Genomic DNA, 22,897 nt, shown 5'->3' with positions numbered 1-22,897 from the left:
ATTTATCACCATATCATGTAATTAATTTGATTAAATATATCGATTGACAGCCTTAATTAATTCAGAATTACAGATAATTAGCAAAAAGTATTTTCATTTTGTAAAGCTCACGTTAGCAGGTGCCTTTTTGTGCGAATATGCAGATATTCAAACACAACCACGTTTGTCTGGCTGATATTTCAACTGTGGTTTTTACAGTATTTATTCAGTGAGTTTGTATATTAGAGCTTGTCAGCACACATCTGTCTCTCTTATGTCAATATATATATTTCTGGCAGTCAAAACTATGTCTATTTGTATGTGTAACAGGTGGGCATTCACGCTGATCATCATCTCCTCCTACACGGCGAACCTTGCAGCGTTCTTGACGGTCCAGAGGATGGAGGTGCCAATCGAATCGGCTGATGACTTAGCAGATCAGACGAACATCCAATATGGCACGATTCAAGGAGGAAGTACTATGACCTTCTTTATGGTATGAATGTTATTATTTATGTGTTTAAAGAAGTTAGTGAAATCTTAAAAAACCTTCCTTTGGGGACAGTCAGGGACATCCTCAAGTGTGTGTGTGTGTGTGTGTGTGTGGGGGGGGGGGTACATAAATGCAATAAATAATATTTTTGTTTTTAGGGTTGGGGTTAGTCTATAGCAATTATAGTTAGCTTTATTTAAAAACAATAGAAGTATATGCTATGTCCCCATTTAGATAGCTACATAAATGTGTGTGTGTGTGTGTGTGTGTGTGTGTGTGTGTGTGTGTGTGTGTGTGTGTGTGTGTGTAAAAGTGTGTGTGTGTGTGTGTGTGTGTGTGTGTAAAAGTGTGTGTTAAATATAATTTATTTTACAGGTGTACAATGGGCTACCATGTGTGCATGTGTGATGTCATAATGCATCACTTCCTGTTTATTGCAGCTAGCAGTAGGCATAATGAGTCATAGCCACATCTATATTCACACTGGGGCCATGTTTGCATCAGCTGTTTAACTCAATTCTATCTAAATGATCTAGATTTGCTGGTTGCAAGGCAGAAAAATAAGAGAAAAGCTTTAGTTACACTTGCCATTTTCATGATGCTCTATTTGGTTCTAATCTGCCAACTAATCTCAATTCTGTATGCAAATAGATGTGAGAGAGGAGATCATCTGAATTGATATGCAAATATTACAATGACAACATCATTCTCAGTCATAATTTGAATGCTCAATATTCTGAAAGGTTATTTTTAATGTATAAATTTACAAAAAAAGAACAAAACAAAATAGATAACACATCTAAAGCTGAAATGCTCTACAGAATTAAAGGTGGAATGTACATAAGCGGCTTGAACTGAAGAAAATAAGAAGAGGAATATCAATACAGTGCTCGACTTGCAAGCTCAATAAGTATAATTATTTGTGAAATTTTCGCTCTCACCTCTCCATCTTTCTTTACCCTGTTCATTTTTTTCACATCTTATCAATCCCTCCACATACCTACACAAACACATACACTCTCTTTCACTCATTCTGTAACCCTTAAATTATTTCACATTCAATATCTGCCACTGAAATGTATTTTTTTTCATACACTTGTCCTGATATAACTGCAAATATGATTTTCTCTTTGATGTTCTCAATACTTTTGCTCTGTTCCACCTCTCCTCTCTGTCTCCCTCTGTTCCATTAACTTTCATCCATATTAACAAATCCACTTGCCCACTCCACACATTTCAAACACTCTCTCTTGCTTTTAGAATTCACGCTACCAGACGTACCAACGCATGTGGAATTACATGTACTCCAAACAGCCCAGTGTGTTCGTGAAAAGCACAGAGGAGGGAATAGCACGGGTTTTAAACTCCAGATATGCTTTCCTGCTAGAGAGCACAATGAACGAGTATCACCGCCGCCTCAACTGCAACCTCACACAGATAGGAGGACTGCTGGACACCAAGGGCTACGGCATCGGCATGCCTCTGGGTGAGTCGGGTGAATTGAAGTGTGAGAGATGAAGGGATAGAGAAAATAACGTAATGTTCCTTGTTCCAAAAAAGTTAAGCTCAATCGACAGCATTTGTAGCATAATGTTGATTTCCATAAAATATCATTTCGAGCTATCCCTTTGTTTAATAGAAATGTTGCAGTAAGGCACTTACTATGGAAGTGAATGGGGCAGTCCATAAACGTTAAAATACACATTGTTTTAAAAGTATAGCCAAAAAATGTAAACAGTATATTTTAGTGTAATAAAATAGCTTACAAACCTTCTCAGGATAAAATTATGTTCAAAATTGCAACTTCATTGCCATGACGATGCAATGCCACTAAACCCTGTAAATTATTTTATTGCACTAAAAACATGTTAACTTGAAGAATGTTTATGTCTTGCGGCTATACTTGTTTATGGACTGGCCCCATTCACTTCCATTATAAGTGCCTCACTGTGGCCATGATTTTTTATTCTTCTTTTTTTATATATATATATATATATATATAAAAAAAAAACAGTTGAAATAATTTTTTGTAGCTATCATCATTATGCCACAAATGCTGTATCAGAATGCTGTCTGTGCTGCCCGTGGCAATGACATCCATGCCTAAATCCGCCACTGCCTCCATGTGCCAATGCTGGCACGTGTGCCTTAGGTTGCGGACCCCTGCTTTAAAGGGCACCTATTATGCCCCTTTTCACAAGATGTCATTTAAATCTTTGGTGTCCCCAGAATGTGTCTTCAGCTCAAAATGCCCTACAGATCATTTATTATACCATGCTGAAAATGCACATTTTTGTGTGGGAATAAAAACAAGCTGTTTTTGTGTGTGTCTTTAAATGCAAATGAGCTGGTGCTCCCCGCCCCGTACCGAATAGGAGTTTTGACATCTCTGCTTTGGATAACTAGACATCATAAGCAATATGACTGACAGTGAAAATAGTGGTGTTCAGCCCTATATGTTTGAACCGGAGTCAGACACTGATGAGGGAGAGACTCCACCAGAAGTAACAACATTGAGAATGAACCAGGAAGTTTCCGAATGGTTATTTGATAAATGTATTTATTTGTTTTAGAGTTTTTTTTCTGCAGTTTTGCAACGATGGAAGAGCAACACACACACACACAAACACTGTTACAATGTTCACTATGTGCTATAATGAAACAACACACACAAACAAACATGTTGAACATGTTGCGTAATGTTCACTTATTAACGCCAGTGTCCGTCAACAGTCGTGGGTGGGGCCTGTACAAAGTGACGTTTATGATTAATGGGGATTAAAAAAAAGGACTGGGTGGATTTTTATCATTATAGGGTGGTTGTGTACACACACTGCCTACACACATTGATGTTCAAACACCATGTAAAAGTGAATTTTGCATAATAGGTCCCCTTTAAGAGAAACCAAATTCTCAGTTTAACCTCTTTATAAGCATTTAGATGCATATAATTATTTTATGATGTTAAAGGAATAGTCTGGGTTCAATAAAAGTAAAGCTCAATCGACAGCATTTGTGGCATCCTTTCTTTTATTTAAAATATTCAAATATTGAGCTAACGGTGAGGCACTTACAATAGAAGTGAATGGGGCCACTTTTTTGGAGGGTTTTAAGGCACAAATTTGAAGCTTATAATTGTATAAGGGCACATACATGAATTCCTCTTAAAACTTGTGTATTATTTGAACTGTACAGTTGTTTTAGGGTTTACACGTTGCGTTGTTGTTAAATTGGATGTAACTTTACACAGAAAAATTTAGTAAGCGATTTTATCACACTAAAATCATGTTAACATGCGTGTTGTTTGTGTCTTGGGCTATACAACTGAAACAGGAAATATTTGAACCTTTACAGATTGACCCCATTCACTTCCATTGTGAGTTCTTCACTGTAACGCAATTTTTTAAAGAAAAGGAGGGACTTGTCTGTATACATTTTTGTGCTAAATTATGCCACAAATGCTTTTGATTGAGCTTAACTTGTATTGAACCCAGAACATTACTAAATTACAGTACACACAACTAAATTGTGTGATTTGTGCGCCATAACCATCACCAACGGATTTGCAAAGATAGGTTATCCCGATTCCCATATCATCAACCTGTATGCCATTGGTGACATAATGACATATCTAATAATCTATTGTTCAAGTAGTAAGTTCAATAACCACGCTGGCCCAAAGAACACCATATTGACACCCAAGCCTTGTTACAATGATAGTACCCATTTGTATTCTGATATTGCACATTTCTATCTAACAATTCTCCCAGACTGATAGCTTGCTGCTTTCTTCAACGTTTGATAAACAGCTATTCTGACTTTGTCTTTGACATTTGGCATTTACAGTGATTACTTCTTGACAGAAGAAGGGAACGTGGGGTGCTTGTGAAGAAAGGAACAACTTATGGCGTATGTGCTTTGCATTTAATATTAAAAGGGCTTTAATAGTGACTTTTAGGTGTGACTATGTGTAAAGCTGGAGCAGAAAACCTAAAGTGTTGAGCTAGGTGAGATAATTGAGCCTATATTAAGCTTTACATTATGCATTGGAATAATCGAGCAGTGTTTTCTGGACTTCATTTAAAAGGGCTTGTCAAACCTACATTTTAGAAGGTTATTGCATAATGCTAAAAGAGGCCTTACTTCCAGCTGTGCAAATGAAATTGGTTGAAAAAGTGTTATTGGCGTCCTGTGGCGATTTTGAGTACTGTTCAAATTTCAAAGGATTTCTAAGCAAGCTAATAGTTCTATTATGTTTCTCTAGATTCATTCAAAGCTGAGCAATGCTCTGAAAATGTTGTCCAACTACAGTACAGCTCCAAAATACTGTTGTTATGGCCTTATTTATCACAAGACTCAATTATTTTGCTAAAGATTGTGTTTGCTTTTTCTCCTGCAATATAATTCCCCCGGCCACTTTTGGTATTGGTAAGAATGGAGAAATAGTTGAAATGGAGGAAGCATGAGGACAAACTAGGAACAAAGTGTTTTGTAAACACTGTATAAAAATAAAAATTAGCAAACATCAAAATGAGCATTATGCTACACTAACAGATGTCAAGACTTGGGTCATGTAGCTCCTTAAATGTGAAGTGTGTTATTTAATTTCAAATTAATGTTAACTATACATTAGCCATTTGTTGGTTAATTCCCCTGAAAAGTGTACAAATATAATAAGGTTCTGTGGTGCTATCAAAAAAATTGTTTTTTTTGTTGTTGAAAATCCTGGCCAGCCTGAGGGAGGTCCCACACCGTATGAGAAGCGCTGCGTTGTGGCTAGGACATGGCACAGGAATCAAACATGGCATGTTGATGCGGTTCAGGTGGCAGACAGTACACACAAAAGCTACCAAGGGCTTTCCCTTATTCAAGAATGAACAACGCTAGAGTAAATGTTCTTTGATAATGATTTGGGTGGAATTGAATGGAAAATGTGCAAGTTGCACTCCGTGGCGTGGCAGAGATTTGAGCAGCCTCCGGAGTCGCAGCTGGGTGCCGCCGACAGATGCAGAGCAGAATGCGCCATGTTGTCCGGTGTGCGACCCCCTTGACACAGGGGCTTAACCAGTGGAGTTTTTGGAGGGACTATCTGTTTATCCTGCTAATGGAAAACAGACAAGGGGATGGGTCAGAGGGAACAGTCATTAGTTGCACACTTCACCTTTAAGGTAACAAATGCATGTTGTCTTTTTTTAATGTTTACAATAAAATAGCTTAGAGGAAATTATGGCCCAAAAGAGCAAATGGTGAGATAGAGCAAAGTCTTGTCTAAGCTAATTCAATTATATGATTTAAGAGAATATATGGAGAGATGGAACATGTGAAGGAGTGACACTTACAAATACCTTCAGAGAAGGTTGAAGGCAGATGAAGAAGAAACATTTATGAAGATTGTACCAGTAAGTGAATTGATGAGCAAATTACCAATGCTGCTTGATGTTTTTGAACTTCCGTCCTCCAGGAAGATCAGCCCATTTGTCCACTAGGCTAAACTGTCTTCCAAAATATTGGCATGCACTCATAATCGCATGATCATGTTACTAGATTTGAAATGAGAACACAGGAGCAGCTACCGTCTTCAAAGAACCCCCCATCTGCTTCCATAGCACGCTTAGATCTTGGTGTGAAGTTAGAGTGTTAAATATTGAAGTGAAATCAAAATGAATTGCCCTGTTTACATTCTTAATACATGTTCCTGGTCTTATCGTGTTCAATTCATCAACACACATTATTCCAAATATTTTTTTTTTTGTTTATTTGTCTTTGCTTTCATCAAATTGTAATAGCTTGCACCACTTCTGAAAACAACTTTACTTTTTTGGCTGATGCATTTTGAGGCTACTGTTGTAGTTAATGCAGACTTTCTAAAATCTTACCAATAGTTTATAGAGTAATTTAATTCTCTTTAATGTTAAAAGAGATTCCAATGGAAACAATTCGAGTATAGGAAGTAGAGCCGTTGGATAAAATCGTTTCAGCGATGCATCGCGATTCATACTCAAACGATTCTGAATCGATTCGCAAAAGAATCAGAATCGATTCTGAGTTCAGTTTAAATCACGGCAGAGCAGTGCTGCGCGCCAAAGACGGATGTGGAAACAAAGAAGTGAGTTAAGTTTTTTTCACAGCTCATACTGAATGTAAAAGGCCAGTTTATGTAATGTGACTCATTCTGATTCTTAAAACAGCTGTTAAATAAAAAGCTGAAAGGGAAAATATAGAGAGTAAAAATAACATTTTGAATAAACTGAAACAAGAAAGATATTGATGGACAAAATGCATCGTGATGCATCAAGAATCGTTTTATAATCGAATCGTACCCTTTGAATCGTTATCGAATCGAATCGTGGGAGGCCAGTGAAGATTCACACCTCTAATAGGCGGACACTGTTACAGTGTTATCACAACCAAGCAATGCAATATCCACAATATCCACAAAACAGGCCAGAAGGATTCTTTGATTATTAAATGTAAGAAGTCGCAATATATTTCCAAAGTAACCGATTAGAAGCGATAATGTTTGATTTCAAAGTATTCTTAAAATTGAATGCACATGGCTAATAAAAGCTATTTGCTTTGCCCTCTTAGCCTGCATGAAATGAGAAAATAAATGCCAACTATAAATAAAGCTCCAGGGCTTAATATACTGTAAGTCGTGCTGAGACATTTAAGATTTTACGTGTGAATTGCAGTAAACTTCTTTTCTATTTGCAAAGAGGTACACATGCTCCTTTTTCAAGAATCTTTTCAAGAATATTTCACAACCTTTGAAAGAAAAATGAAGTAATATTTGGTGACAGCTGTTTCATCTCAACTAGCTGCAGTCTCTAATTTATATGAACATCTATTAATTTGAAGAATACATCCTTTCATGTCACATCATTAATAGCATGACATGATTAGCTGTGATGCTCTGATGTTTAATGAAGGATGATATAATTTAAACAAGTCTTGTCATAACTTTCATTTAAATTCTGACACTCTGGCTAATTCAAGTAATTTGCAAAACCCCAAGTTGATTTAAGACCGATTTAAGCAGTCAGCGCTGTAACCTAGCAGGTATTGTATGTGTTGTGACCAAGAGGTTTCATACATTGAGCTAAGGTGCTAATGCATGTCACATGAGTTTGAGTCATTTACTGCCTCTCACTATTCCTGTCAATAAAAGTGGCTAATGTGTGACTAATGTGACTAATTAAAATGACTGTTAAATTACTGTTTGTACTGTATAGAGCTGTTCAGGTTGTTGTCCAAAAACCCAGAAGAGGTGTTAGCATTTTTGAGCCATGGATTCACTCAGAATTTCCATTTGGGTTTTCATAATGGCAGTTTTGGATTTATTAGTAAAATGTGGTCTGTGATAAAGGTACTTGGACGTTTTCTTCTACAACATAAATTGCACACATTCTAACCCCAAACGTGAATTTTGAAGCCACCATGTTTTTTAATAAAGTATGTTGCTAACACGTTGTTAGATATGGACTACAACTGTTTTCCGTTTCATCAAGCACTAAAACTCACATGCTTGTGGTTGTTGTAGTTCTTATTTAGCAACTTGTAAGCGACATACATTTTTTTTTTAAATGGCCGCTTCGAAAACAGCTAAACAGATAGTATTGCTCTCCTTAATGTAGCATTGCTAGCTTTAGCTTATCTTCCCCTGTCTAGTGTAACTCTCATTCTCTCTGTTTCAGGCTCTCCATTCAGAGATGAGATCACGTTAGGTGTGCTGCAACTGCAGGAGAACAACAGATTAGAAATCCTGAAACGTCGTTGGTGGGAGGGAGGAAAGTGTCCTAAAGAGGAGGACCATCGAGCTAAAGGTGAACAGAAGAGTTACCATTGATATTATGCTCAATATCACAAACCGTAACACACTGGTCTTTCACTATTACGTCCTGACGCATTCTGTTAATTGACGTTTATTATCTCAGGTATGAGTCTGTGTGTTTGCAAGACTGTGAGCAGGTTTTTCTGTTCTCACAGGGATAACATTTCTGAAAAGTTGTCTGGAGAATAGAAAAACCTGATGAACTTACCTTGTGGAGACGTTACCATTACCAGGAATACGGTTTCATAGGAGACTAAATAATATCTTATTTCTTGTTTAAAGATTAGTTCACCCAAAAATGAAAATGTCTCATAATGTACTCACCCTTATGCCATCCCAGATGTGTTTGACTCTCTTTCTTCTGCAGAACACAAATGCATTTTTTTTTGAAGAATATTTCATATTCTTTTAGAAGAATATAATTTTAGAGTTATAACTTGACATTGTGTCTTTTAAAAGTGGTGTGAGATGAATGATAATGGTCAAAGCCGTTAGTCTAGTGCATGGTTATATAGAAAAACATTAAACTCCAGAGTACCAGTGGGTGGGGCCAAGGGTGCAATGTGTTAAAATTGTAAACACTACAGTATATAGCTTTTTTAACCTTAGAGGTTTTCAAAGTGCTTTACACTGTGACTCATTCACCCATTCACACACATTCACACACCAATGGTGGCAGAGCTGCCATGCAAGGCGCTAGCCTGCCATTGGGAGCAACTTGGGTTCAGTGTCTTGCCCAAGGACACTTCAGCACGTGGAGTCGTGTGGGCCAGGAATCGAACCGCCAACCCTGGGGTTAGTGGCCAACCCGCTCTACCACCTGAGCCACAACCGCCTTAAAAGTGGGCGTAAGTTGGGAGGTGCCTGAGGTTGTTCCTGACAGGATACTCTGCCTTACAGGCTCCATATGGTTAGGGTTAGGGATGGGATTGTGGGAATCTGCTGCCTGCCAGGAACAAATCCAGGCACCTTTGTACAATGGGCTTATAGGGCTGGGAGCTCATTGTCCATGCCCATGGGAGTTTTCCTAAAAAGCTGTTGGTGTGGACAGGATTTTAAAAAAAACAAACAGAGGACGAAAACTACAGTATGTTTTCAGAAATACCTTGTATCACTTACATCAATTGTTGGCCTATGTACACATGCATCAGAAGGATGTCATTAGCCATTCCGTTGCTTCTCACTCTTTTTACAGTATCTTGCGCCATGAGCATTATGTTTGTAAGAAGTTTTGTTTCAAGATAAAATATTATTTTTGAACAACAATGCATCCTGTGCGAATGCCCCAGGTGTATCTTGGAGTTAGGGTAGGAGAAGGGTTGGGATTAGGGGTTGTCTATTGTAATTATAATTATCTTATATAAATAGCAATAGATGTAAACTGGAAGTCCCAACAGATATAAACACAGAAATGTGCATCAATGTGTAATTTGTTACACAGCCTAGATGCTGTTGGGAATCCATGTACAGTAGCTCATAACATTTACATTTACATTTATGCATTTGGCAGATGCTTTTATCCAAAGCAACTTACAGAGCCCGTCTTACAGGGACAATCCCCCCGGAGCAACCTGGAGTTAAGTGCCTTGCTCAAGGACACAATGGTGGTGGTGGCTGTGGGGATCGAACCAGCGACCTTCTGATTACCAGATTACCAGTTATTTGCTTTAGACCTCTACACCACCACCAACTCCTATATATATAAAAGTATATAGTTTTATATTCAAATGTTTTCTTCAGAATAACCAAACAAACCTGGACATACATAGATTATTGTTTAACAAAAGATTATTATGCAAAAAATTGGCAATGTGGATTTATGATTTCCTGTCGATATCAGCAGTACATGACATCCTTCTGTTTCACAGTGCTGGTAATACTTTGCTTATCCTTATGTGATATTTGCATTCACTAAACTCACATTAGCCCAAGGGGAATGGAAAGAAAATGGCATGTGGTGTGCAGGTATACAAACACGTGTGTGTGTGTGTGTGTGTGTGTGTGTGTGTGTGTGTGTGTGTGTGTGTGTGTGTGTGTGTGTATGTGTGAGCGTGTATTTATCACTTTGTGGGGACCAAATGTCCCCATAAGGATAGTAAAACCCGAAATTTTTGACCTTGTGGGGACATTTTGTCGGTCCCCATGAGGAAAACAGCTTATAAATCATACTAAATTATGTTTTTTGAAAATGTAAAAATGCAGAATGTTTTCTGTGAGGGTTAGGTTTAGGGGTAGGGTTAGGTTTAGGGGATACAATATAAAGTTTGTACAGTATAAAAACCATTATGTCTATGGAAAGTCCCCATAAAACATGGAAACACAACATGTGTGTGTGTGTGTGTGTGTGTGTTTGTGCAATTCATTTTAATTGCTCTGTTGTGGTTTGCATGCTTTATTTCCACCAGAAAAATGACATTTACGGTCTCTCAGGGTTATTTACAAGTCTACGAGAAAATGTCAAATATTATGAGCTGCGTTTTTGTGACTGTGTTTAGCAATGTTGACTCATTTCCTCTCACTATCGCCCAAACACACCATCTGTGAGTTTGTAAGTGAAGAAATGAATCTGAGTAATTGGCAACAAATGCTGGTCATCAGAGAACAAAGTAAGAAATGGCCAAAAATCCTTGTCTGTAATTCTGAGACACTGTCAACTCTGGAGGTCGGCGCAGGACTGATTTCTCCAGCCTGTTCCTGTGAGGTCCAAAACTGTCAATTCCCGCAAAATTTAAAGGGATAGTGCACCCCCATTATTCCATATCTGGATAACATGTTTTATACCAATTCATTTAAACTAGGGATGTCAGTTTCAGACATTTTCATAATAGATCATCGTGGAATTTAACTATCAATTAATTAATTAATCGTTACCATTAATGTCACATAACGCACGTGGATGACTCAAAATAATATGTGCATGTAGCCTACTGTTTAAATATCATTTAAATGACGTTTTGGCATTTTCCTCTTAAAAATATTCTTAGTTCAATGTATTTTATTACCTTTAGGCTATGTTTAGTATGAATTTGTGAATTGCTTGATTACTGTTAATGAAGTACGCTACTGTTAAAAATAACTTGTATACAAGACATACTGTATACCTTGTATACATTTTTGAGTTCATTAAAACTTGACATTGTGGATCTTGGGATATTTTGGACCTTTTAACTTATTTTTATCTGAAATTAAGTCATAACATGATGTGTAATCAGTACTTAACATACCTTACAGTGTGAGCAGAAAACATTAATGTTCATTTATAAAGAAATGCTCCAACACGGTTTACATTGAGCCTGCTTCATCTCTGATCTGAGCGGTTCTTCTGTGATTTGGATAAGTGACATGCAGCTTCAAGCGCCCTCTAGCTGCGGATGACAGACTTACCAAAGTCTGCTGTCATGATTTCTGAATGCATTTGTCCAAGCTTAATCGATCAAATTATTAACGAAAATGTATCGATTTTTGATTAATCATTAACATCCCTAATTGAAACAAACAGATTGACAGAACTGATTCGCAGCAATGTGTCAGACTTCCCATCACCACAGGGACCTGCTCCAAGGTAATTTATGCATTGTGGTGTAACTGAAACAAACTTTTTGTTTAAAAGAACTGTTTTGCAGAAATGTGTCGAACCTGGTAACTGTACTTGATATGTGTCATTAAAAAAATAACAAACAAATTTAGTCATAGACTGTTCTCAAACTTCAAACTCCCACCGATAATTTTTAGGAATACCGCATGTTCCTGCCTACCACTCAGGAATTCTAAATGGGAATGTCATAAATCCCTGTGGGAATGCCTTCATAGTTTGTGTGTGTTTAATGGGGTTTATGTGTGTTTACCCACATTGTTGTTCTTTTCTTCAGGTCTAGGTATGGAGAATATCGGTGGAATATTCGTGGTGCTGATATGTGGGCTCATAATAGCTGTTTTTGTAGCCATTATGGAATTCGTGTGGTCCACACGCCGGTCGGCCGAGACAGACGAGGTACGCCTTCATTCCTGCCCCGCCCCAAACCACAGACACTCAAGAGTAGGTTACAATGCCAACCGGTCATGTCATCTGTGTTTGTGATGTCACTCTGTGGTATATAGATTTCACACAATTTAGTGCATGTAGACCTACTTTGAGATGAGTTGTTTGTTGCATGAAAGAATTACACGTTTGTAGACTGTCTTTTTATCTAATTAATTGAAGCATTAATTTGATTAAATACAATTATATATATATATATATTTATTTATTTTTTTGCATTTAAAATCAAGGATAAAAATTCGCTTTGTCAAAACTCGCAGTCACGATTTTGGAGTTGGCCTGACAAATCTTCCACAATTTGTATCTAAAGCCCCCTTTAACCCTGGCATTAACATGTGTTTCACTTCCAGATAGAATTTGGATGTAAGGACTTTTAATCGATTAATTATTTTCTTTTTGCAAATTGATTACAAGATATTCCAATTAATTAATCTAATTAATAGGATATTTAAGGCCTCTATAAAGGCCCTCAAATATCAATAATGGACCCTTTTTACAGACTGTGATGACTCATATCTGCCTTATTTAGCAGCTTAATTCAAGCAAACTTTTTAATATTTGCCATTTTGTGACATTACTAACATTATACTAAGTGTTGTATTACCTTGGAATTAGTTTTAAAAAATGAGTTACCACAGATGCAGATTTTGTCCTTAATTTGGAAAGTTCTAGAAACAATAGATGTTTTTCTTTTGATGTTATATTTGCAGTGGTCTCCCATTTACTCCAATTCACCGCTATCAGAGTTTACCCTGCAATCGTTTACTTCTGCGTTCCAAATCCTGGAAGTGTGAAAAGGGTCCATTCTATATATCTAGTCAAGTCAAATGGTTCTTATTTGTATAGCGCTTTTCACAACACATCATTTCAAAGCAGAGTTACAGAAAATAATGCTGTAATGTTTGTAATATCTTAGAGTGTGTTCACACTTGGCAGGTTTGGTTCAATTAAAACAAACTCTGGAGCGATTGTTCTGTTAGTGTGGTTCATTTAAACAAGTGTGAACGCTGCCATCTGAACCTTGTTGCACAACAAACAAGCGGACTGGTCCGCTTCCAAACAAACTTTTGTGCGGTTTGACTAATATGAGAATGCAGCATGGACCAAAGACTGTAAACAGACCAATAACAGGAAATAATACTGACCTCAAGCATACCTGGTTCTTCTCATCTTAGGAGCTATATGGCCAAAAGTATGAGAGTAAATCCCTGCAGCCATGTTACTACATACAGTATAGTGGAAAGCCTTCCCAAAAGAGTGGAAGCTGTTATTACAGCAAAGGGGGAAATTGATGCCTACGGTTTTGAAATCAAGTGTTCATCAAGCACATATGGTGTCCACAAACTTTTGGCCATATAGTTTATTTTGCCTATTACAGTTCGGTACAGGCGTCAGAACCGCCGTTAGCCATCCTTGCAACATATCTTCGTTTGTGTGGGCAACGAAAGTATTCCTGGTGCTGTTTTGACTCCTTTACACATTTGATTAGCTCGTCATTTGTTCTCAGCTGGTAAAATATATATATATATATATACTTGGCCCAGCAGCCAGCATTGTTTTGGATGTTCGGCAAGTTCCGTCGCAAAATATACGTCATAAAAGCTGTCCAAACATGTTGTGACCGTATCCTTATGCCTTATGGTTTTGTAGCTTTAGGTTTGGTGTAAAAATTCCAATATGAACGCTAAGCAAACCAGGACTAAATGTATCATTTTCTTTTTTTGGTCCGGACCAAGAGAACCAAACTAAAAGTGTGAACACACCCTTAAAATTCTCATTGAGCAGTTTAAATAAAACAAACGTGATCATTCTTTACAAATTATTTGACTCTAGGCCTCTAGTGAGCAAGCCAAAGGCGACTGTAGCAATGAACCCAAAACTCCAAAAGATGTTAGTTAATGGAGAAAAGAAAACCTTGGATGGAACCAGGCTCAGCTAGAGGAGCCAGGTCCCCTCTGGCTAATATACTCACTGACCACTTTATATGGTATACCTGTACACCTACTTATTCATGCGATTATCTAATCAGCCAATCATGTGGCAGCAGTAAAATGCATAAAATCACGCAGATACGGGTCAGGAGCTTCAGTTTATGTTCACATCAACCATCAGAATGGGGGAAAAAATCTGAGTGATTTAGACCGTGGCATGATTGTTGGTGCCAGATGGGCTGGTTTGAGTATTTCTGTAACTGCTGATCTCCTGGGATTTTCATGCACAAAAGTCTCTAGGTTTACTCAGAATGGTGCCAAAAACAAAAAACATCCAGCCAGCGGCAGTTGGGTGAAAACAGCTTGTTAATGAGCTGACAGTGACAGTAACCCAAATAACCACATGTTAAAACAGTGCTATGCAGAAAAGCATTTCTGAACATACATCACGTCGAACACTGGATTACAGCAGATGACCCCTCTGGTCAGCTAAGAAATGGAAACTGAGGCTGCAGTAGGCACAGGCTCACCGAAACTGGACAGTAGACGATTGGAAAACATATCACCTGGTCTGATGAATCTCGATTTCTGCTGCGACATGCAGATGGTAGGCTCACTTTAGCCTCAGCTTTCTGTTCTTGGCTGACAGAAGTGGAACCCAACTTGGTCTTCTGCTGTTGTAGCCCATCTGCCTACAGAAATCCATGGTCAAAATCACTGAGATCACATTTTTCTCCATTCTGATGGTTAATGTGAACATTAACTGTAGCTTTTGACCTGATGATTTAATGCATTGCACTGCTGCCACAGGATTGGCTGATTAAATAATCGCATGAATAAGTAGGTGTAGAGGGGTTTCAAATAAATTGTATATTATGATTACGTAATATTAAAATAATTATAAATATACTGTAAAATATTTAATACATATTTCATTCAAATGCATTACATTATTGTGGCAGATGAATAAAGCATTGATAAGACAATGCAAACAGTGGCTTTCAATATATTGTCAATATATTATTTATTTCCAGATTATTAAACAGCTGCTGTTCAAAGCTTAAGCACCCCATTAATGCTCTCTATGTTAGTTCATTAAAATATGTGTTCACTATATGTGCTCTTGGTTGGGGCAATTGAATTGCTGCGATGGTAGAAATATTCCTTGTATCCGGATAACGAAAACACATTTGAATTCTTCTTCAAATTCCATGAATGTGTTCAGAATCTGTCCCAGACCACCTCCGATTGTGGCTTCAGTGATTTGATCACAATCCTTTCATAATTCATCTTTAGTACATTTGCACCTGGCATTTAATGTGTTCAGGTGCTTTCCGATGGCCAGGTGTAAAGGAGGCCTTTGATTTTCTGGAGCCTCTGTACCCTGCCCTTATTTACAAGAGCCCACCGCATGTCACTATGATGTTCTGGTGCCTAGATATTGCTTTAGCCCCAAGAGGCAGCTAAGGTCCTACACGCCAAGCCAATCTCATCCTACTATTATTTTGTGTGCATATATATGACTGGTTTCTAAGTATAAGCAATAGTAATTGTAATAATGTTTTTCACCTTAATCTAGTCCCATCAGTTAATTTAGTCTTTTCTTCTTTTAAACAACAATTCCTGATCTCTATTTTTCCATTAAGGTGTCAGTATGTCAAGAAATGATGACTGAATTCAGGAATGTCATCTCCTGTAAAAAGAACTCTCGTTTGCGGCGCCGTCGCCCCCTCTCATCTCAGGGTGTCCTGCGCCACCCAGCCCGTCTCCCTTTAGGAGCTCCCAGGCCCATTCGTCTTGTCCGGGAGATGCGTCTCAGCAATGGCAAACTCTACAGCGGGACAGGGTCATTAACTGGAGCCACAACAGGACCAGGAGTGGGTGCTGTGGAAATGGGCCCAGGCCCTCAGCGACTGCTGGAGGACCCTCTGACTGTCAATGTCTCGAATAACCCATCATCTTTGATCCCACCTGCAGCGCCACGTGGCTGTACGCACGTTCGAGTTTGCCAGGAATGTCGGCGAATACAGAGCCTTCGTTCCATGTCGTCTTGTTCGCGTATCTCACCGTTGACATCAGCCACGTCTTCTCTTCCGCGTCTACCCCCGCCCCCTTCCGCCTCCAACACAAACACTGACAGCGAGGGAGGGGACTCGGTCAGTCCACGTAGGCCGAAACCTATGCCCCCTCCAAGGCCAATACCGCCAACTAAAACTCCTTCTACTGATCTGCTCTGCAAGCAGGACTGAGACCATGGGAAGAGACTGTGTTAAGGAAATCATTGTTGACACATTAAATACATGTAACATGTGTGCATTGCTGGAGGTCAAGCAGATACACCCCAAGCAGAGACTCATAAATAGCTCTGTCAACACCTTCAGTTAAAGTGACCTCTGGGATACTGCAAAAAAATGGGATATTCTTGGAGTTGAGGTCCTTGCAAAAAACTGATGCAAACTTCATTGAATCTTAGCAAGAGAATCGAATCAGAGATGATTCAGCTAACCATTTCTGTTACAAGTGTCCGATTTAAATCCATGTCATGCAATGGCACGGGGAAAGCCAGTAAGGTTTGGCACATTGTTGAGACTATGTAATGCATATCCCATGAAAGTATGCTATGCAACATGTCATAAAGGGAAAAACTGAGGGAAAATGAACGGATGACTATCAATTTTACAGGAGAGGGGCAGCTTACGCTCTCTTCTCCATGATTTGTGATGGGGGACTACAGTCCTGGGAGGACCGTAGTGTCTGTACCGATGTGTGCATATAAAACTGATATGACTTTGGTGCAAATTAATTTTCTTTCTTTCTCTCTTTCTGTAATAGTAAAATGAGAAGGGGAGGGTAACAAACAGTGCTCCAGAATCTGGTTCTATTCCTGAATGTCACTTGCTTCCTTTCCTTTCTAGCTGCTTTTTTCCATCTTATAATGCTTTTTTTTTTTAAACAATATCTGCTTTTTCCCTCGTCGGTGTGTGAGGAAAATGTATTTTAGAATTTTGTATTTTTGTGGGCGGGGGTGGGGGGGGGGGTGATGTGGTTAGGAATGGTTGTTCAGAGTATAGCTTCGAGAAACAAAATATCACCTGGTCTTCAATCATTCACCTACCTGAAAGTCTTACTAAATTAATTCACACCCCAGTTTACCTTCGTAATGTAATAGGATATCTTGGTGAAGTAGGATATTCAATGGGAACAAAATGTAGGACAGGACCTTTAGATTTGATCTATTGGGAATTCATTGGATTGTCAAAGTGAGCATTCCATAACAGAATGGAGCCGGACAAGTATGTGAGTTTGCAGTCGATTGTGGAGGACTTATTCATGCTAATCTAAAGTTAAATCTATAGTTCATTGACTTTATTGATGTAAATTTCAATGCATAACAGGCATTAAATTATTGCATTAACTATTGGCAAGATTTTGGAAAGGCTGCATCACTTAAAACAGTTGCCTAAAAGACTGCCTAAATACCTATTTGGCTATTGGTTAACATTATTGGCCCTGCAAGTGCATCCTAGGTTAAATCAGCTGAAAAGAAAAGTTGTTTCAGAGGTGGAGAATGTTATAAGATTACAAAGAGATGCATTAAAGGTGCACTCAGTAACATCTTGGACTTAAAGTGACACCTAGTGGTGTGGATGCAGATCCATTCAAAATCTGTAGTTTTCAGTTACAGATGCCATTGTAGAAATTCGCTGTTCACAATCAGCCATGATTAATTTAATCCAAGAGTGAAAGTGTCCAATAACAAGATGTTTACTGAGATTATGCAAGCAGTATTCAGCTGATCATGTGATTCTAAAATGGCAGCCCCCACGAGGGCGCCCCTGCCCCATGTAGAATAAAACAGCTTTTATAAGGTTACTGATATGACTAGAGTCCTCATCTCATGTGAGCGGTCATGCATTTTATATATGTTTAAAAATTATTATTAATTTCTATAGGAGGAAATCTTTTTTAATGGGGAAAAAATTACAGAGTGCACCTTTAATTACATGCACTGATGAATCATGCACAAAAAGACCAAGAACATGCATTTAGAAAGTTAAAAGGGTCCATCTGATTTCATGTTGACTTTAACAGTAAGCTGCTTATCTATATTTGCAATTTGTTGCAGCTTGCAAAATGTAAGAACATAGAGAATCACTTCTCATCTCCAGAACAATGACAACAACAAAACAAAACAGAAAACCCTTTGTGCACCTGAAGTGGTATTTGTTTGATTATGTTAGAGGACAATTAATGATGTTGTTCATTACTCAGAACTAAATGAGCCTCTGTCATGAATGGTATTGTTGAAGTGCACTAGATGCTGCTGTCTAGGTGCTTGTGAAATGCCAATATCCTTTTGAATACAAAAAAAAAAAAACTGTACACAGAGCAACCCCATTTAGGATCTCCAGTATTCTAACATTGATATGTTGATGCTTAATGTGTGTGTGTGTGTGTGTGTGCGTGCATGTGCGTGCGTTTCTGTGTGTGTCAAAGAGAGACAGAGGAGGTATGAGGCTATTTTTTAATCCAATCATTTTTTATTCTAATCTGATTTTTTAATTTCCTCATTAATTTTCAGAGATTTCTATGCCAGTGCTTGACGAATCACACCCACAGTGAAGAAAATAAGGCAGAAAATATTCAGATTATATTGTTATTATTATACCAATAAAAATGTGGGGTAATGTAGGAGGGCTGTCACCCTCTTTCGTTAAATATATAGACAAATATTTGGAATAAAACAGAGTGAATCAAACTGTGACCTTTGACCTTCATGGATGTGTCTGTTCTAATGAATTACTGGGTAATTAATATTTTGTTTTATTAATTTTCTAATATGTAGAATTATTGAAGTCCTTAAAGGGATAGTTCCCCTGAAAATGATCATTCTGTCATGTTCCAAACCAATAAGACTGTCTTCTGTGGAGATGTTTTATTTCCTCATGAATTATGCATGAGATGTTATTTGCTCATGAATTACATAAGGGCATATGCAGCCAAAGGGATATTTTTTCTTAAGATGACTAAACAGTGCAGATGTCTTGCTTTTGCACTTGAACATGGTGACATAGAAAGAAAATGGAGTGAACAAAATCTATACATAACTGCTCTCTAGTGGCTGGAAGAAGCATTATTCACTAATCGTGTGTTCATTGAGATTGTATGAGGGCTGAAGAAGTGTGTTAGAACATGTCTTGGGCGACTGAGGTGAAATAAGGGCAGCAAAATGAGAGAACGTGGGAAAGGGAGAAGCACAGACTGTTCAAAAGAAAAGAAAATGAGCAATCCTTCCAAAATAGAACAGAAACAAATCAAGATTCTATTTTTGAAAATGCACCTGTTGGATGCAGTTTGGACCAAATGGTACATTCACAGGTTCTCTAATCAGAAAACAGTTCATAAAATACTTTAAGTTATGACTAGTGAAAATGATCAACAATGGATGATGTTACTCCAGTCAGAACAGACCTTAAATCAAAACAGCTCACCCTAAATTTGCTTCTGGTTATTGCAAAACATCTTGATGATTAATTACAAGAGAAGGAACTGTTTTAAGGTTGTTATTTGTGTGTGTGTGTGTGTGTGTGTGTGTGTGTGTGTGTGTGTGTGTGTGTGTGTGTGTGTGTGTCTGTGTGTGTGTGTGTGTGTGTGTGTGTGTGTGTGTGTGTGTGAGCGTGTATTTATCACTTTGTGGGGACCAAATGTCCCCATAAGGATAGTAAAACCCGAAATTTTTGACCTTGTGGGGACATTTTGTCGGTCCCCATGAGGAAAATAGCTTATAAATCACACTAAATGATGTTTTTTGAAAATGTAAAAATGCAGAATGTTTTCTGTGAGGGTTAGGTTTAGGGGTAGGGTTAGGTTTAGGGGATAGAATATAAAGTTTGTACAGTATAAAAACCATTATGTCTATGGAAAGTCCCCATAAAACATGGAAACACAACGTGTGTGTGTGTGTGTGTGTGTGTGTGTGTGTGTGTGTGTGTGTCTTTTTTCCTTTCTTTTCCTTTTATTCTTACCTTTATCATTTTCCACATGGAATGGCCAAAGAGATGCATGACTACATTTCCAGTTGTTATTGGTCTATCCTCAACTGATAGCTTGCCTTCAGGTGTAACATGACACATTTCAAAATGACTAATTTTGGGCCTCTACTAGCATATAATAAAACGTGTGATGACAAGTCATTTCGCTTATAGTTTCCATATGTAACACCCTTGGGTACCTATTAGCTGGGAGTAGACATAAATCAGAAAAAATGTAAAGCGATGGAAAAAATGTGCCATCTTAAGGTATTGTTTTCAGTGAAGCATACTACTTGCCAGACTTAAAAAAAACTGCTGCAGCATTTAAATTCTCCAGGGGATTATTGCAAAAGAACACCTGTAAAGACCTACATTTCCCAAATTCAGTTATTTATGTAGTTCACTTTCTGTAATATGTATCTCTACATATTTCACCTATTTTATAAGGATGGTTGTGTGTTTCATAATTCATTTGGTTGGTTGGTTGTTATGTATTTCACTTTCTATATCATATGATTGTTTATGTATTTCAGCTTTTACAACCCTAATTCCAAAAAAGTTGGGACAGTTTGGAAAATGCTAATAAAAACAAAATTGAGTGATTTGTAAATGTGATTGAAAGCACTACAACAACACATTATTTGATGTTTTGCCTTGTGAATTTACTTTTATTTTAATTTTTCTAATATATACTCATGATTGCAACACGCTCCAAAATAGTTGAGTGAGGGCAATTTAGGACTATTAACAATCTGATAAATTCTGATAAGGTGATGTGAAACGGGATGTTAAACAGGTGAAGAAATTATGCTATAGTATACAAGGAGCCTCCAAAAGAGCCTACTGCAGTCTTTTAAGAGCAAGGATGGGTTGAGGCTCACCAATTTTTCAACAGATGCGTTTAGCAAATAATCCAGCGCTTTGAGAAATGGAAGCGCAGTGTAGTTCTAGCGGGAAGACTAGCAGCTGTACATCATCGCACCATTAGTTGGGTAATTCCCAGCCAATCACATGTAAGCCGTTGCTTTATAAGTCTGCTCACAATCTATCATATTGCTGTTTCAGTGTGCTAACACAGCAACCTCCACCACCCCACCACCACCAGTTGAGTCCCGTCCTGCACGGGGGTAGGCTCCTCGCCCCTGCCTCCTATCTCCGGCAGGATATGACGGTTCCGAATACAACTTCTTCGGACCGCCAGACAAACATTACGCCAAAGACAGACATTATTTTCTGTTTTATATTCATCAAATAATTGTCATCTTAAATTTCACTCAAGTCTGTGAGTCTTCCTGATTGGACAATATTCCCCAAAGACAAATTGGAAGGATTTTGGGCATTTCAACCTCTACAGAGCACAGTATTTAAAAGATTCAAGGAATCTAGTCAAATCTCATTGGGTAAAGGGCAAGACCAAAAACCACGTCTGAATGCAGATGAGCTCTGATCCCTCAGACAATAATTTGTCTATATTGGATATCATGGCATGGGCTCTGGAATACTTCGGTAAATATTTGTCATCTCAACAAAATTTGCCGCTGCATCCAAAAATGCAAGTTAAGACTTTACTATGAAAAGCAGAAGCCATACATCAACACTGTCCAGAAGCTCTGCCGACTTCTCTGGGTTCAGTCTCATCTGAGATGGAAAGTAGAGCAGTGGAATTATGTTTTGTGGTCAAGTCAACATTTCAGATAGTTTTGGAAAAAACAGCCATTTTGTTATCTGTGCCAAAGAGGACAAGGACCATCCAAGCTGTTATCAGCATCAGGTCCAAAAGCCAGTGTCTGTCATGTCTGTATGGGGTGTGTCAGTGGACATGGCATGGGTAACTTGCACACCTGTGAGGGCACAATTAATGCAGAAAGATGTGTACATATTTTAGGAGCAACATATGCTGCCATCCAGACTTAGACTTTTTCATGGATGTCCCACCATTTCCAGCAGGACAAAACCAAACAACACACTGCCAGGATTACAAGTGCATGGCTGCGTAAGCAGAGAGTGCAGGTGCTAGATTGGCCGGCCTGCAGTCCTGACTTGTGTGGTGCATTATGAAGTGCAAACAAATACAGCAATGAAGGCCCCTTACAATTGGGCGGCTGAAAACCTGCATACTGGATGAATGGGGGAAAATTCTACTTGCTAGACTTAACAAACTTGTAGTCAGAGCCCAAATGCTTAATAAGTGTTATTAGAAGAAAAGGTGATGTTTCACGGAGGTAAACACTCGACTGTCCCAACTTTTTTGGAGCATGTTGCAATCATGTGAATTAAAATGAGTGCATATTTATAAAACAACAACATCAACCATTTAGTTCACGTGTAAGGTTAAACATCAAATAGTGTGTTGCTGCATTGCTTTCAATATATGTGAATAGAATTGACAAATGACTCCTTACTGTTTTTATTAGCATTTTCTAAACTGTCCCAACATTTTTGGAATCAATGTATCATATGGATGGTTTCTCAAGTACAGTTTCTGTCATTCATTACAAGGTGCTCATTAAGATCTACTGTACATACTGCAACCGCAGCTGCTGTGCTACTTGACAGCAGGAAACAGAGGGAGAACCAGAGCATATGTCTGGT

At 38.2% G+C, this 22,897-nt stretch overlaps 2 protein-coding genes across 2 annotated transcripts in view; one reads left to right on the top strand and one right to left on the bottom strand.

Moving 5' to 3' along the window:
* LOC127650912 (glutamate receptor ionotropic, kainate 5) overlaps nucleotides 1–17,206 on the top strand; it is a 144,212-nt gene extending 127,006 nt beyond the window's left edge. Inside the window, exons 16-20 of the mRNA XM_052136565.1 lie at nucleotides 310–475; nucleotides 1,733–1,958; nucleotides 8,167–8,295; nucleotides 12,173–12,294; nucleotides 15,920–17,206. Coding sequence (XP_051992525.1) covers nucleotides 310–475; nucleotides 1,733–1,958; nucleotides 8,167–8,295; nucleotides 12,173–12,294; nucleotides 15,920–16,522 — 1,246 coding nt within the window. The 3' untranslated portion in view covers nucleotides 16,523–17,206. The remainder of the gene's footprint in view (nucleotides 1–309; nucleotides 476–1,732; nucleotides 1,959–8,166; nucleotides 8,296–12,172; nucleotides 12,295–15,919) is intronic.
* Nucleotides 1–22,897, bottom strand: part of LOC127650920 (zinc finger protein 449-like) — a 451,526-nt gene that overhangs the window by 53,805 nt on the left and 374,824 nt on the right. The gene's annotated exons all lie outside the window — the stretch shown is intronic.

Source organism: Xyrauchen texanus, chromosome 10 (assembly GCF_025860055.1).
Source record: "Xyrauchen texanus isolate HMW12.3.18 chromosome 10, RBS_HiC_50CHRs, whole genome shotgun sequence".
Lineage (NCBI taxonomy): Eukaryota > Metazoa > Chordata > Actinopteri > Cypriniformes > Catostomidae > Xyrauchen > Xyrauchen texanus.
The sequence above is the reverse complement of the archived record's forward strand: the minus strand, read 5'-3'. Positions and strand labels throughout refer to the sequence as shown.